This window comes from Tubulanus polymorphus, chromosome 2 (genome assembly GCF_964204645.1).
Source record: "Tubulanus polymorphus chromosome 2, tnTubPoly1.2, whole genome shotgun sequence".
Lineage (NCBI taxonomy): Eukaryota > Metazoa > Nemertea > Palaeonemertea > Tubulaniformes > Tubulanidae > Tubulanus > Tubulanus polymorphus.
The window spans coordinates 9,173,314-9,190,445 of record NC_134026.1 but is presented as its reverse complement, the minus strand read 5'-3'; the positions used below and the strand labels follow the sequence as shown (position 1 = coordinate 9,190,445).

Sequence of the window (17,132 nt, the reverse complement as noted above, 5' to 3'; positions counted from 1 at the left end):
GAGTTAACGAGAATTCATGAGTTAATCTGAGGAATCTGCCACCTTTATCGCTGGGGTTGCCAAAATAGGCATCCTTAAACCATTTGTGTGATCATACCCAAAACGGTATGTTTAATAGGAAAATAAAATAGTGTATAACTGACGACAGAGCCAAGCGAGTCAAAAGCAAAAATGTAAGTCATTTTATTCAGTGGCGGTGGCAGATCGGCCGATTCTTAATCCATAGTCGGTGACCGATGATTAGGCATACCAATAGAAATACTAATAACCATTAACACGAAACGTCAAATAAATTTATCAGAACAAAATGCATTTAAAAGCTAAATAAAGGAACAAAAGTCAATGAAAGTAGTTAAGCTATTATACATAAGTATATGATCAATGATTTTATGAAGAAAAAAAACTATTCCTGAATTATTAGATGTTATATGTATCTACTACGTGTCGTCTCTGACATTATCGCTTTTACATATGCTCTCTGAAGCTATATATTCATCCCTGTACAAGCCCTGATAAAATCACCAAAATTATTATGGAGGGTGTCTCGATAGGCGAAAAGGATGGCTCGATGCGTCGACTGGAGAAGGGTGTCACGGTTGAAATACTCAGGCAAGGAGATGGTAAGTTAAGATGACCCGGAAAAAGCAGTAAAATATCGGCCCGGCCCGGGCATTGTTGTGTGCAGACTTCCTTTGCATTTTACTAGCCGCTTACGTCGTCGTCGTTCAGATCTTGGATTCCCAAGACTAACCTGGTTGAGAGCCAACAGGGGCTTGTCACAGTTGCAGGGGGTCGAAAATCAAATATTCGACTCGGTATCATTGACCTTGGACCTGTTGGTACCACCTGTAAAAAAAAACAAGGGCTTACATTTTGACATAGCCAACTCTAATACCATACCGGTACAAGAGTTCACCTCATTTCAAAATCAAGTGCTCCTGATTACGTAATCCATCGACCAATTAGCGCAGAATAATTTTAGTTTTATTCCTAAGAGGTTCCTTTTTCGTTCGAGATCTTCCCTGATGAAATCGGACTTCGGACGAGAAATCACGTCTCACACCTAAAAAATAGGTCAAAATATCCGAAGCTGGAATTACCAAATTGCACATTAGAACTCATGACAATTCCTGTTAATGTGGTGCGTTTCAAGGAAATCTTTTTCAGTGTATCACACCAGGGGGCGTTAAATAGCGTAATGCCAGGGCAGTTTGTTACTACAATCAATTTCAGAAATATAGTGGCAAGTTTCAAGGTCATTGATTACTGAATTTATACACCAAGGGGCGTTGAATTGAACTTGTCAAATTTTCTAAGATTTCACAAAGTGAAGAAAATTTCATTGAAAAAAATGACTTTCCCACACCTGACTGGTTTTTGTGAAACTATCAGATTGTGAAACTAAACCACAGACAACTTACAAACTATGGGTAAGAGGCCTATAGAGGGTTTTTAGGTTTGCTATATTTCAGGTCATTGATCAGTTGATCTTTTGGTTCACCCGGTAAATTTGGTCATTTTAATTTTTTTGTGTGACCCTAGAAACATAGCTAACCATTAGAGACACCCACACAACAGTTGCTCTATGATTCCACCTGTTATCAGGATTACCTTTTGATATTTTACAATACTACAGTGTCTAAATTTGGATTCAGGGCCTGTTTTATAGACTGGGTGAGTGGTATTAATCCTTTCACTGCCAGTATTTTGTAATCAATTAACCCTCAACTGACACTTATAATTAGTGGTTTTTGTAGGTATAACATACAATATATTCAATAACTCATATCAATTCAATTTCTTCAGTTTTTTTTCATCTAAGATTGATATTGGAGTTAAGCCAGTTTATGAAACTGGACACATGTTAGAGTTAATACCAGTCCATAAAACCGACCCCAGACTATACTCCGAGGGATAATATCCCAAGGAAGTACGACCGAGACTCCTACTGTGGCAACAGATCCTCCAGGTGCGCTTGTAGTTAATCGCTGACCGAGTTCTATATTTCAATCAAGGTTGAATCAACTTAACGCATTAGTGAATATAATCCCAGTGAAACTGAGTGCTTGAGTCAATCTATAGGCTGGCTTATGTCGACAAGCAACGCGACGCCTACCGACTCCTACCGACGCAACTGAGAACAACCGCGATTGCAGCCCAGCTTTATGTCGACTGCGCTCCGATTTGCAGCAACTGAGGCCGACTAGCGGGATATGAGATCCTCCCAGTTGCTTCCCTGCTTATGTCGGTTGCGATTACTAGCAACTGCAACGTCTCAAATGGTCACGTGATAAGCATTTTAAGAATAAATTTGAATTATTAGGAAATTATTTCTATTAGAAAAGCTATTTCTTTAAGACTTTGATCTTTCTGATTCTGTTTTGAATACAACGTAAGAGTGACATCTATAAAGATGGCCGCTCACACCATAATTCTACCAATTTCGTTTCTAGATCTTCGGTCCAGTCCTCTTCCGTGCTGAAGGTTTGGTTTACGTTTTGAACTACTTGAATTTGAAAGTTTATGACTAATTACGAATGACGCTAAATAGCGGTGTAATTTGTATGTCGGCTGCGATCGAAAGCAACTGCCCGCCTACCGTAGGCCAGAGTAGAATATGGGCAACTAGCCGGATACGGCTTGCGACGAGTCAGTAGGCGTCGGTAGGCGTCGCGTTGCCGTCGCAAGCCGGCTTATGTCGAACCGATTGAGGAGCAACTGGCGGCCTCTCGTAGGCCGCTAGTTGCCGCTAATCGGCGATAAACCCAGTTGCGTCGGTAGGCGTCGCGTTGCTTGTCGACATAAGCCAGCCTTATGTTCTATTTGATGACCTGCTTGATAATGTTAAGATCCTGGAGGAAGCCAGATATTCCTATTCAAAATTGGTAGAAAAGTTTACCAATTCTTGAATCATAAAATTTGCCACAAAGCCGTATATCTAGTAAAGAAAAATTAACTTTTCAGCAAAAGATTTTATTGGTCACTGTTGGCTATATAAAAAGTTACCGGTTGGTCTTACTGAATTCATTTCTTTTTGCAGGAAAAACCTTTCCAAAAAAGGGACAAACCGCCGTTGTAGATTACATTGGTCGACTTACGGACAACACTGAATTCGATTCTTCAGTGAAACGTGGAAAACCTTTTAAATTTCTTGTCGACTTAGGACACGTCATCGTAGGTAAGAAGGAAGAGAAACTCGAGGGCTATTTTGATAAAAAAGGATTTTGTTTATGGTAAAATTGATGCAGTGGTCTGGCATATAGAAGTGTATTATTATGTATTCATCGGATCACCGGTAGCTAGGTAGTCTAGTGCGCCTTGTACAACACCCTCAAATGTTTTCGAGTTGCCCTATTGTTTCGGCCAATGAATAAGATTGTAACCTATTCACCGCATGTTTTATTGGCATAGGCCCTAATTGTGATTTGGTATATTATCGTTTTCTAGTCTTCTCGGAAATGCTGTTAGTAAAGTTCATCCCACCCATGCAAATTTTCAATGGCAACGCCTTGCTGATTCACTTTAGTACCTATTCAATTACCGAAAATTTCCCCAATGTATCTTAAAGTACCGTTAGGCCCTGGATCGATCTTGCTATTAGCGGCCATCCTCCCTCAGCAGAGATTTGAACCTGATGCCATCACTAGACTCAGCCACTGCATGAAACTCTGCCTCACTAGACCGTGTGTGCAGGTTTGCTGCAAGAAAACTTGCGGCACCAATCAGATTGCTCGTTGTATAATCACTGAAGCAAGTTTCACGGATGAACTTTAAATGGAAAAACCCGGTCTTAAATAAAACGTGATAATGACATCGTCTAGTGGACGCATGAAGTTGCGCACTGAGACTAATCAGTCAGAGTTTCATGCTGTGTCGAGTTTCAATGCCAACAGGTTCGAATCCCTGCCGGCCGATAATGCTAGCAGCTGGACGTTATGGTTACATCCTCAGTCTTCCAACATAAATGCAGTTAACACTGCCTCCTTGCATGCTCATGGAATTCCAATGAATTTTTAGGTGAACAAATTCCAGAACGGTCTGAGAAGTTGGCTCGGTTTGAGGTTGTCAGGTTGAGGTTGTCAAGCACTTGTCAGGCTTTTGATTGCTAATCGAATTCCGTAATGTTTTTGTCATTGCAGGATGGGATATAGCAATTAAAACAGTAAGTACATCTTAGATACAATTCATTTTCAGAAATCTCATGGTAATGATTCTTGCGTAATGTACAGATCTACACCTATTAGTGGGTGGAGAGGTGATTGTAGGTACATGCATACTTGAATTGTTGTACTGACGATCCACAACTTATTTGTTTCAATGACCTCTACCAAGCAATAATTTTATGTTTCTGACGATAAGTTTTTGCAATAAACAACATACAGCGAAACTGATTGAAAAATTGTACAACGAACAATGTGTTACTTAAATTTGTATCTGTAATTGAAAACCTGACATTTTTGAATAGGGACAGCATGCACGTCAGGGCAGAGGAACTGAAAAAAGTATGCACGGGTGGATCCAAAGGGGTTTTAGGGCACCCTGCTCAAATATTTTCTGATAGCGATGTCAATCATATTGATGAAGAAACTAACCAGAATTCAAAATATACTGTTTTGGCGCTAGCCAGAAATTACTGTAGGTAATGCGCACATTTTTTAATGCATTTTTAGCCCACTTGACTTTAGTCCCAGCGGGCTATTGCGTTCACTTTTCGTCCATCGTCCGTCCATAGACGGAATCCAGTTATTTTGGAAAGTTTTGAAGACGCTTCAAGGTAATGTCTTGATGTTTGGTTTATACGTGTATCTACCCTAGCCACATCTTCAGCGATCGTATATATTTGTCTCCCCCAAGGGCCCATCAGCATGAGAAAAATTGGATCGATCGGACTCAAGATGGCTGTCCTGTGACCTTCTTGTGCCAAAAAAATTTCAATTTTGGCCTGAATTCTGAGTCCTGTAGCTTCCTAATGGTTTGCCACTTTTCATTGCAATTTGTGATGGGTATTCTTTGGAAAGGGAACCTTTTATACCCAAGACAGCTATATTTGATCAGGCAATTATGACGCAATTGGCGGCCATCCTGATGTCATCAGTACTCATTCGTCTGTGAAAATGTTTTTCCACATTATATTGATACTTAAGCATATTTTGTTACCACAATCAATTGGAAAGTTGTAGCTCATGGCTTGGTCTATGATCGTGGTGAGTTTAAAGGTCATTGGTTTTTGCATGTGGCCACCAGGGGGTTTTGAACAATGCAAAAACTTTCTGTATTATATTCGTACCTATGCATATTTTATTACCACAATCAATTGGAAAGCTGTAGCTCATGACATGGTCTATTGTTGTGGTGAGTTTCAAGGGCATTAGTTATTTTATATGGTCACTAGGGGGCGTTGAATAGTAGAATAACTTAGAACTTCCTTATTATATTGGTACCTAGGCATATTTTGTTACCATGATCTATTGCAAAATTGTAGCTCATGACATGTTCTATGATTATGGTGAGTTTCAAGGTCATTGGGCTTCTCATATGGTCACCAGAGGGCGTTGAATATTAGAATAACTTAGTATTTCCATATTGGTAACTAGGCATATTATGTTACCACAATCAATTACAAAATTGTAGCTGCTGACATGTTCTATGATTGTGGTGAGTTTCAAGGTCATTGGATTTTTTCAAGGTCATTGGATGTGGCGTTGAATATTGAAATTATTAGATTGTTGAGCATCGGAAACCACCTCCCAAGTGAGCATGGTGTCCCTGGACCCCTAGTTCATTGAAATATTGAAAAAATTGTATCTTGGAAAACACTGCGTTGACCCTTCTGCTCGAATGTCTCGATCCACCCCTTATACAGTCAGTTTCTAACGCTGAGGGGAACCCTACTTGCAGCCTTCGGAAAGGCTGTTTTATCCAAGGAATGCCCTGCAATCATTTTCCTAAGATCCCAACTTCCTGATTATCCCTAGATCTACCCCCTGCTAATCAATCACAAAATTTGTACTTTCACTTTATCAATGACACAAAGACTCGTCTAGCAATATCTCGTTTTTCCATCTATTTTGCCATAGACGGTGAATTTTTGTCTTTCTTTCAGATGTCTGTAGGTGAAAAATCTATGGTAACTTGTCCCTCGGATGTAGCCTATGGAGATCTTGGTCACCCTGGTGTATATCCTTTTCGAATAGCATCTTGTTGATGATATTGTGAAGCATTCACACTAAGTTCATTTATATTGCTAATCATAGAAAATCTTCGACTAGTTAACTTGTGGTAATTTGGTACCAAGGAAAATTCAGGTTAATGATCGTATCTAACATACGTAGATTTATTCATTGTACTCACATGGTACAGCTTAGAATTATCTTAACTAACATCCTTGTAAAGAAATGTGAAAGCTGCAGCCAGGCCCCATTGCGTGGGGGCCCGGTATTTATGTCATGACTAACTGCCCAAAATCTAGAAAGATCCACATTTCAGAAATGATTTTTGCCAATATCAAATACAATTTTGGGCTTGTCCTATGTACTGCCGGTCCTATAGGCCTACAAGTAATTAGGAATGGCATTGAACTCCATAGAATATTTTGGGTCGCCAGCCTTTCAATGGCTGCATTTGAAGGAAAAAGAACTGCCCATAAAATCAGTCATGCTTCAGGCCTAGCAGCTATGGAGAAAACCCGTCATTGCTCCTTTGCAGCCATATTTAGGGTTTTCTGCTATCTCGACCAATCCATCTGAGTTAAGCTTTACTGTATTCCATTATCGATGATTTTTGTGTCAGCGTCTTATTTCTAACGTCAAATTTTAATCTTTAACTTGTTTGTACGATCCCTCCGAAGGCGACGCTAATATTCGAGATGAATTTGGTGAAGATTGAATAATTCACGAGGACACTTCTCACCAAGGAGGAACTCCGCTGGGCGATAGAAGACAGATGGACATTATTATTATTATTATTAATATTACTATTATTATTATTATTGTGTTTATGTTTCTAGAAAGCCATCATTAATTGTGAATATCGTTTAATCATCATTGCTCATCAGCTGCTGTACAACACAAAAACAACTTTCATACGACAAAAGAAGATTGAATGAAGTAATGGTTATCATCGCGTGCATGTGTTGAAAACGTAAAATCTGCTCGGGAATTTTTGTATATCGTCGACAGTAATTCAGAGAAGCGGCGGACTGGCTAAATTTTGTACCTGTTTGTATGTGTGTACTGGTATATGTGGAAAAATCATAATCTTAGGAAAATGTTTTTGACGAGTACGATAAACGATGTATACAGCGAAAACACTTTTAGGCTAGACGTTCACGTAGCGGGAATGTTCGCATTGTTATTAGAGTTTCTTACCTTTCTCGCGGTGGACTCTTCCTAACTCGGATCGATCTGGATCGTTGATCTTTGTTTGTAAGTCGGGTAATGGATTCGAGTAAGACGATCGAAATGGGTCTGAATTCCTCTTCGATTTCGACTTGATATGATGGAAAAGATTCGAATTAAGTCGAGTCGACTGCGTAGATAAAATCTCACGACAGCACCTAATTAAGAGCAGAACAACACATTTACAGCGTTACATCGTGTTAATAACTCAGATATGATGATTTATTCCAAATTATGTGAATTTAATGAGAAAATCTGATAGATGTCATACCGTACTATAGCGTCGAGAAGTTCAAGGTTGCGATTGAATTGAATTTCGTTTAAAAAAAGTCAAACCATCCTCTTTGAAACACATGTACCATTGTTGTCCGTACCCTGCCACAAACCTTAGTAGTATCAATATGGCGAGGCAAAATGACAGAAAATGAATTCAATTCTTGTGCTGCTACGAACCTTAGTCAAAATCTGAAATAAGCGGTTTCTTCAATTATGAGGTTTCACTCGACTAGGTGTCTATAAAAAGTTTTCTTGATGTTCTGGATCTCTTGTTTCCCCAACGAGTATCTTCTTCTTCTTTAAATGAATTTGATGTTACATCCCAACTGTATATGTATGTATGTACCGTATCAAAGCATAAATTCGTAAATACCGTTCTCGACGAGATTTTGTTCGTAGACGAATGCAAGCACTCGATTACCATTCTATTCACATTCGGAGGAAATTTTTTCGAAAGCATATTTCTAGCTTTTTTAGCGCAGGTAAATAGTGAATTGTGTAGAGTCATGTCGATGTTACACATCATAGTCATCGATTCTATATTTCATGTCAAATGTATACATTACGAACGGACGAATCGTGTATGTGTTAAATAAATTGTAGAATGAAAAACTAAAAAAAAAGAAAGTATTTAGATTTCGGTGGAAATTCGGAAAACACTTAATTCAGATCATTTGGGATCATCGAAATTCATCCGTTTTATGGGAAATCTGGATTTTAAGTCATTTTCTTGTGTACTAATGAATAAACAGACTGCGTGTCCGGATTACAGCAAAATCCGGATTAAGTGGGTTCGACTGTACACTCAAACCCACTTAATACGGATCAGTTAAATCAATCTATATTTTTATGTAATCCAGACATTATTCATTCACAGTTCACCTATACATAAATGTAATGTAGAATATGATGTGTGATCCGGATTTCTCTTCAACTGGATTCGATTGGATCCCAGAATTAGGCAGGTTCATTGTATGAAATGGTTTTAGATGACTACTACTCTTTCTAAAGTATCATGTTATCATTAGAATTTGATGGAATTTTTGAAATTTGCCGACAGCTTTGATATATATTGTGTCCTTCATTGCTTTCAATGTACATGTACAAAGACGATTAAAGAGAAATATGGATACATCCAAAGCTCTGTATATGTTTTTCTTTTCTTTTTTCTCTTCATGGAGCTCTGGCACAATCTGTGGAGTGGACACCTCACTGCGAACAAATGTTGGACCAGATAATCAGTTTTTTCAGCCCACTAGGGACTTGCGTCCCAGAGGGCTGTTGAGTTTACTTTTTGTCCCTTGTGCATCTATTTTCTAGTGAAGTTTTCGTCACGCTTTGATGGGTGTATGGTCTTGATGTTTAGGTTATGTAAAAACCTATCTGCATCTGCAGCCCAAAAGTTGGCCAGAATGAGATGGCCAACTTGTGGCCATTGTAGTTTGGTAAGATCAGCTCTTATGCTCATTTTGAAGACGCTTGGATCAATTGTCTTGAGGGTTAGGTTTGTAGATGGGGCCCAGCGTCACAAGAAAAATTAAGTTGATCGGAAACAAAATAGCTCTGCAGTCTTGAGACCTGTTCTCGCCAATAGGAGTTTAAATATCGAAATGTATATCGCGATCACAATCAATACCAAGATTGTGATCATGCAGATCCAAGATCATGCAGCTTTCTATGTTTATGGGGATTTTCAAGGTATATTGGTTTCTGCATTCATTCACCAGGGAACGTTGAATGGTGAAATAGTAGTATTTCTATTTAGATTGGGATCTATGCATATTTTGTGTGCACATACGACGCTAAGCTGTAACTTGTGACATGTTCTATGATTGCGGTGAGTTTCATGGTCATTGGTTCGAGTACAGGAAACACAAGTGTGAATGCTGATATGAAAAAAATTGGAAATTAAGAATTTTTTATGATAAATACTGTACCGTAAGTGTCGTGGCACAGCAACAAGGTTAAGGGAAATTTCTAGCCAGGCTCATGCCAAGCTTTTTTGAAGGGTAGTTCTTTTTCAAGAAAAAGGGCACATTTTTACTGTAAAAAGGGACACATTTTTCTGAAAAAGTACAGATCTAAAATATGAATTGCCTGGGTACCCGAATAGATCATTTGAGAATGGATTGTTTTCCATCTTCCAAAAATAGCATGAAATTTTTATCGAAATTTCGCAAAAATCGACCCTAATTTTTTTACACACACTTAGAAGGGCACTTCAGGGAGTTCATTCGCTACCCTGAACCCCCACTCAGCACGGGCCAGCTACCAAGATGTACATAGCGAATAGTGGTGGATCGATGCTTCTCGCGAATCCTTATAGAATACAGAAAATATCTTTTTTCCTAGAATCCTGGTCTCATCTGCTTTATCATCTCTCTCGTTGAATTAATCGACAATTACTTCACTAGGATTCCACGATCCAAAGAATTAAAAGGACACATTTGCGTTATAATATGGACAAATACGAATTATTCTCGTAGAGACATAATAGATTTAGTAAAATTTACAATCATTTTGTATGTACATGTATTGTTCATAAATGCACCATAATGAATTATGAAATTCCATAATTCACTAGCAACATTTTAGTGATACTGCATGCATGCACGCGATGCTGCTTAAATTCTGAAATCTTGATTGGTTTTTTCTGTACAAAAAAGGAGCCCCGGCATCAAAATCCATACGTAACTTTTGTTGTAACTATACAGTGGACCTCAATTCAACGATGATTTTTGTATATCTTGGCAAAATGCAGTGCAAATTACTGGTGAAAAATTAGTTTAATACGAACATGATGATACGAAAAATTTGTTAAAAGTAGGAAAATTTTCGTTCCCTAAGTTTCATTTCTCTAGCTCATCAATGTGGTTATTACAATTGCTGATCAAGTGGATCCCCTGTATCAGACATAAATACATGCGTAGTATAACATTTGACATCGTGCGAGAGTTTAATCGATCAACAACAGCACGTGGTCTACTTGTCAGTTTATTTTATACAAACAGCGAACATGCCAGCGTGCTAGGAATCGATCAGCAACTATTGGCACGTAATTTACGTGAGATTGTATGTTAGGAATTTTCGTTAATAGAAAATTTTCTATTGCCCCAGGTATTAACGACGTTCCACTGTATATGCAAGTTTGCAACAATCTATGACGTCACCTGTTAGACCTCTACATACATCAATTTGCATAAAAGTGACAGATTTCAACAATCTTTACCATTGTTTCAGTTTATAATAGCTTAAAAATAATTCCATACCAAATACATGTGTACCAGTAAATTTGGATATTTCTACTTAAGAAAAAATTATACAATTATTCTGTCAATACACTGAATAGTACAGCAAATCCACCCAAGTCGGATCCAAACAACTCGGATGTTTGTTGAAATATTTTATGTGCCACTAACAAGTACATAACATCCCACTCAAATATCCAAGTCGGACACATTTTCTTGAACCCAAAAGATCTGACTTGAGTGAAGCCTACTGTATATCCTCGTGGGCAGTAAACCAGTAATTCAACAATAATTCAACAGTGGTTATTACAACGAAAACAAACATAGTCTTTGTTGCTGGACCATAATTTTGTCCAGAAGTAAGATTGCATAAGTAAGAAGCAAGTAATCAATAAGCAAATCACAGAAGGTCCAAACATGAACAAAATTCTACTAAAGTGCATTTTGTAATACCGGTATTACATATAATTATATGTTCATGTACGTGTATACAGTAAACCCGGCTTTATCTGCATTTTGACCGATGAAATTAATCCAGTTCATGAGAAATTCGGATTTAACAGGACTGAACATAATGCCCAGATTATATCACACTCCGGATTACTGGTACAAACTGCATCCTCCCTGAAAGCATCACTAGACTCTAGGCAGAGTTTTAATTTCATCAGGATCGACTCCCAGCAGAGGAAGGATGGTAAAACTCGGCAGCATTAAGCTCAGTTGACTGTTTCATATACAGGTACAATAGCAGGGCCGTACCTTGCATTTGAACGAAAAACGGCAGTTACCTTAAGTCAAAAATCCATATAATGATTTTTCTTTATGCCTTTACTATGTTAGGCCTTTAACAAAATGCTTGTCAGTCCCTAGAGAAGGATTCTTCATTAAATTTCTATTGGAAATACCAATAATATTTGCAAAAAGGGCAACTGCCTCCTCCCTCTATGTACGGTCCTGAATAGACTCCTTATTATACAAACTTCATAACATCTCTGTTTTTCAATAAATTACATTTATCAATTTTTTTTACGAGACAAGACGTTTGATTTCTTAGTTGGTTTAGTTTAATGGATATTCCAAGTTTAAAGACCTGTTTGAAGGATGTTGAGGCATTTTGATTATTCACTTGCCAAAGTTTTCAACCAGAAACAAATCAAAGAGCTGGATTACGTTACAAAAATATGTATATGAGATGTAAGTAGTATTTCTGTTGCGTTATTTATAATCACATTTTATCGAGAAAGGAATGTCATGAAAATACATCATTTATTGAATGAATACTGTGGCATGAGACAGGCAGCGCTTTAATGCAATCAGCATTCCGATTCGTTATCCTGTAATCCTAATATCAACTTTGGTTCATCGAAAAACTATAAAAGACAAAAAAATATATATTTATAGTTAAATCTTCAGCTGGTGACCATTCAACAAGGGGCAAAAATTAAATTCCCATAGATGTATCATAATGCATTTTTACAATGGAAATTAATAAGCTTGGAATGATTTTCTCTATTGGAAAACCAATGGCATTATAGTAACCATCATCAAGAATGAAAGAAAGGACCCAGAATTGTAAAAATTCCATATCAAAGACACCATGATTTGTACAAGGAAAACCATTTATACAGATTTGATATTGAGTTGTAAATCATTTTCATTTTCATATTCTCATTTTGATAAAGAAGACAAAATAATTGCGTCGCTTATTTTCATCATAGATAATAACGCTATTTACCTCAACGAATTTCAAATCCAGAAAGAGTTCCTGGATGAATCTTCGGGCGCTCAGTTGAAATGAATAATGCCCAAGGAAATGACAGACTTCCGAGTAAAGACATAAATCGCTGAATGCTTTCGGGTGAGACTGCTTCCTCCTATTCATAATGAATAAAATGATATTCAAGCTAACAGCATGAACAAGGGTCCATTTATAGTACATACACAACAGTACATACACAAGAGTACATACACAACAGCAGAGCTAAATACTTGCCATTTACATGTAAACATAGAATTTCTGAGGGAGGTCTCCCAAAAATAAGGTATCACATCAATACATGCATACAGAAATATTAGTATACTTTGAAGGTACACAATATTTTTGGAAATATCCCTTTACTGGTATGTTCTCCTTATCATTCCCTACCATGTACCTGTTACGTGTACCTGGAGGTCAAATGCTGTACCCGCAGTTAATTGTCAATTGTACATGTACAGTCAACCCCCCATGCACCGCCCACATCGGTGCAGAACGATTTTGGCAGTAGAGAGAGTAAGTATGGCAATATATCGGAGGTGTTTTACTCTGTATTTGTATAGAGATGTACATTGAGAAAACCTGGCGGTAGGCGGGGTGGCGGTATGTGGGAGGGCGGTATATCGAGGGCTGTATAAGAAATTCTTCCTGTATTCTACTTCATACATAACTTTCCACCTTATCAAACAAAATCATAGCTGTAAACTTACATCAGTAAAGCTTTCTCAGACTTCTCAGCACCTATAGTTCCGCTGAGGTTGGTTATGAATTTGAGTATTTCCTTTCTGATCACAGCCTTTCCTCTCGATGAATTATTCTCTTTACCGGCTGAATAGATCAAAACATTTTGTTGCAATCAATAACAAGCTGTGAGATATAGTTAGATCATTCATAATTCAAGCAAGTACCGGTAAGCATACCCGACAACGTGCTTCCAATACTCTGAATACTTCCGGGTGTACCGCTATCACTAGTTTCTGGGTTCGATTGTCGGGAGAGTGAATGACTGTAATTCTGGTACCCATCCGCATCATCTAGAATAAATAGAATGTTGTCTTTAACAACAATGTACACCGGTACAAGGGTGGTGTGACATGTTCATTGCACTGACTGTAAACAGAAGAATCATCTGGAAGCATCATACAGGTTATTCCCTATTTTGTGAAATGTTACTGAACTGTAATCGGCGTGTAGTACATAAGGGAACTATAGTAACCCTATCAAAATCATATCGGAACAAGCTGGTAACCCTATCAAAATCATACCAAGCTAAAATTAAACAACCTTTGAGCGAATGGCCCGCGGTTGAGGAACTTACTAATGGGGGTAATTCTGAGTTCAAATGAGGTCTTGAACAAGAAAAATAGTAGTGCTAGGCAGATCTGGAAGCTTACAGAAGCAATTTACAGAAGCAATGGAAAGTTCAGTAGAACCCTAGGGTTGTCGCACAGAGGGTTGCGAAGTGGGAGAGAGACCACTTTTGCTGCAGATGTGTCTAGGGTTAGGTACATGTATCAACCAAACATCAAGACAATCCATTGAAATGTCTTAAAAATTTCCTAAACTGTATTCCATCTATGGATGAACAGACAAAAAGTGAATGCAATTGCAATAGCCCGCTAAAAACTGCTTTAAGAGATAGGCACGGACTATAGCAATGAAGACACACTCCAATATGATTACTGGAGGCAGCCACCATTTCAGGATGGTTGAATGCTACTGCTAAATATTTACCTGTGTCGACTTCAGATACCGTGAGTACGGTGTGAGCTTGTGTGGCTTTCTTAAATCGGTAACAACTAAGACAATTGTTCATATCATGAACTTCTAAACCAGTATCGGAATCCTCATCCAGTTGTTCATCTTTCCACACTACATGTCCTACTATAGTATTCACAGTATTAATTGAATTGATCATCCGCAATTTGTATTTCTCCATAAAGATCAGATATTTATGAATTTTCGTTTTTATAAGCCCTTGTCAATATGAACAGCTTAATGCCTAATGATCATGACCGTATTGCAATCCTTTAATGCATCCGAAAGAATGTATCTTGGATTTGAAAATTTACCTAATTTCCTATGGTCCATGAATCGAATTACATCCGAAGTAGTTTGCATACGTAGTTCATCTTCAGTTACCTGGAAACATGAATTTTATCAATGAATTCTAGCAATAATACGATTAAATTTGAGGATTTACAAATAGTCGATAACTTCTTACATGGAAGATCAAACCAACATCAACTGGCAGAGCTAATCCTACAAATTCGGCAGTTCCGGCGACCGCTGACATCTTTTTCATCACTTTAGACATAGTTTTTTTAAGACTGCCTTTCATGGATAACTGTTGCGAATCAGCTTCACCAAATGAAAAAGATCTACAAGAATGAAATAAAAAAAGCTGCCAAAGATGCTTAAATTGGGCAGGACACTCTATTCCCATTACTGGGACGTATCTTATAGTTAACAACATAGTCAGCCAATGTCCTGACAAACAGCAAAGAGGATGAAGAAGATTCTATTATTCACACTGCAAATCTGTTTACTCAGTTAACTGGCAATCATGGAAAAACAAGATATCTGGCAGAAAATATGTTAAAAACGATGCTTACATTTGGTCTTCATTGTTTTTATCTAAACATTGATTCAGATTTACGCAGAGATTTCCCACTTTGGGAAATATCCAAATTAATGTTTGGATCAAACACTGAATTACTGCAGTTAGATTTCCAATGACAACGTAGGCCAATATCTTTACATGAAATACAACCCCATCTTTGGTTTCCATAGAAAAGTGACTACGGTACCGGTACTTTGATTAAATAAAAACACTTAACACAGTACTCTGCATGCCTTGGATCCAAATTCTCACCGAGATACGTACGTGAATTCTGGGGCAGTCACAGCAGGGATGGGTCATTATTACCACGATTATTGGAGTAAGAAAATTTGTATTACATGTATAAGCTTATTGTCTTAGGCGTAGGATAATGCGAATCTGAAGATTCTACTGTTTGAAGAAAAGCTAAGAGAGTATTTGACGTTTCAACTCAATTCTACGAGACATTTTTGACAACAGTTTTGACGATCACTCATAGAATTGAGTCAAACGTCAAATACTGTCTAAGTCTTCTTCATATTGAGGGTTTTTCATCAGCCTCATACTTATTGTAAATACATCTAATATTATGCTTACACTGATCGGGAAACACCGAAATCAATGCTCAACGATCTTTTCATGGAAAGCGTTGGTTCCTCGTCGTACAATGTTTTCAGTCCTAAGTCTGACTCTTTATCCGTGCTGTACGTGCGCTGACGTTGCAGCGTTTTCAGCGTCGCATACGCGAACGTATCTTGTTTTTTACCAAACGGCGACAAAATGGCGGCATCATCGTCATCACCGCTGCCGGCGATGCGAGTCATCGAAATCGATTTTGGCAAATGTAACGTCGGCATCCGTTTCAGATTCGCGCGTCTTCGATTAATCTCCGACGGATGAGACAACGTACGGTCGAATGCGGGAGCGGCACGAATCGACGATGAATCGAGTAGCGATGACGATAGGGAATGCGCCGGCTGGTCGGAATCGTACGAACTGAATCCACTCGTCGTGCCGTCGGTGTTCATACTGTCCGAACGCGTTTTACCTTCTCGGCCCACGTTCCCGAAGCTTAGACTTTTTGGCCGAAGCTCTTCTTTGTCATCGAACGTAACGCCCGGTCGTTTATTTTCTTGATTACTGGAACTGCGTCTGCGCAGGCAGAGATCATCGCCCGGTCCGTTTAGTAGCTGCTTCTCGGCGACTACTCGGTCGAAGACTAACTGATTCTCAGCAGCATTGTTCATTGACGGTGAGTAGGAGCGTTTCGCTGGCTCCGACGCACTACGAGGGTGCATATCGTCGATGATTTGTATCGCGCCGGCAAAACTGTTCGCTTTTCGAGGACTAGACGAAAACACCGATTCACCGCTGTCTTCGTACGAACTATTGTTGACTTTATTTCCATCCGGTGAAGTGGCCGTCGGTGTCGTCGTCGTCGTTGTCGATTTCGTTGCGGGAACGATTTCCTCGATACTCGATAGACTCGACAGATGTTGAGTACGTCTGCCGCCGGAAGACGTCGATGGAGCGCGCAATCGTTCATCATCATCGCTGCTCGAATTTGAATTCTGACTGAAACTTTTCGGCCGCGACGTTTCGTCCGTGAAATCCGGCATAACTTCGAGTGAAACTGGGGTGAGTCCGCCACCGCTGCAGCCGTCAGAATCACTCGACGGAATGGGCGGAGCCTCCGAGTCAGAATCGGAGGAGGAATTATCGTGAACCGGCCACGTTTCCGAGCGACTATGATGCAGACATTCCCAGCCGAACTGCCTTAGTAAGTTAGCACCTTGGTGCGTCGATGCTATCAAGCCGAGAGCATAGAACGCCGTACTAAAAGGTAAAATTAA

The 17,132-nt window shown here is 38.8% G+C and overlaps 2 protein-coding genes across 6 annotated transcripts in view; one reads left to right on the top strand and one right to left on the bottom strand.

The window, feature by feature from the left end:
• The first annotated feature begins 474 nt into the window (after positions 1–474).
• LOC141900113 (peptidyl-prolyl cis-trans isomerase FKBP1A-like) lies at positions 475–8,801 on the top strand. The gene is made up of 5 exons (XM_074786853.1): positions 475–620; positions 3,041–3,178; positions 4,140–4,162; positions 6,104–6,177; positions 6,835–8,801. The coding sequence occupies exons 1-5, from the start codon at positions 533–535 to the stop codon at positions 6,887–6,889; spliced, it is 378 nt and encodes a 125-aa protein (XP_074642954.1). The 5' UTR covers positions 475–532; the 3' UTR covers positions 6,890–8,801.
• A 1,326-nt stretch (positions 8,802–10,127) lies between these two features.
• LOC141898265 (rapamycin-insensitive companion of mTOR-like) overlaps positions 10,128–17,132 on the bottom strand; it is a 38,268-nt gene continuing 31,263 nt past the window's right edge. For 3 of the 5 annotated variants that reach the window (XM_074784094.1, XM_074784095.1, XM_074784098.1), the window contains exons 25-32: positions 15,877–17,115; positions 14,902–15,058; positions 14,750–14,819; positions 14,412–14,561; positions 13,586–13,711; positions 13,388–13,505; positions 12,657–12,795; positions 10,128–12,291 (exon numbers count right to left, since the gene is read on the bottom strand). In XM_074784094.1, the coding sequence (XP_074640195.1) occupies positions 12,235–12,291; positions 12,657–12,795; positions 13,388–13,505; positions 13,586–13,711; positions 14,412–14,561; positions 14,750–14,819; positions 14,902–15,058; positions 15,877–17,115 (2,056 nt within the window). In that variant the 3' untranslated portion in view covers positions 10,128–12,234. The remainder of the gene's footprint in view (positions 12,292–12,656; positions 12,796–13,387; positions 13,506–13,585; positions 13,712–14,411; positions 14,562–14,749; positions 14,820–14,901; positions 15,059–15,876; positions 17,116–17,132) is intronic. The other 2 variants (XM_074784097.1, XM_074784096.1) reach the window with 2 other exon arrangements.

What these genes read in the sequence shown, in the direction of transcription:
- LOC141900113 (XM_074786853.1), top strand. Translation starts at nt 533, where the DNA reads ATGGAGGGTGTCTCGATAGGCGAAAAGGATGGCTCGATGCGTCGACTG. An exon ending in GGGATATAGCAATTAAAACA is followed by an intron (nt 4,163 to 6,103) that starts GTAAGTACATCT and finishes TCTTTCTTTCAG; the next exon opens with ATGTCTGTAGGTGAAAAATC. An exon ending in GATCTTGGTCACCCTGGTGT is followed by an intron (nt 6,178 to 6,834) that starts ATATCCTTTTCG and finishes ACTTGTTTGTAC; the next exon opens with GATCCCTCCGAAGGCGACGC.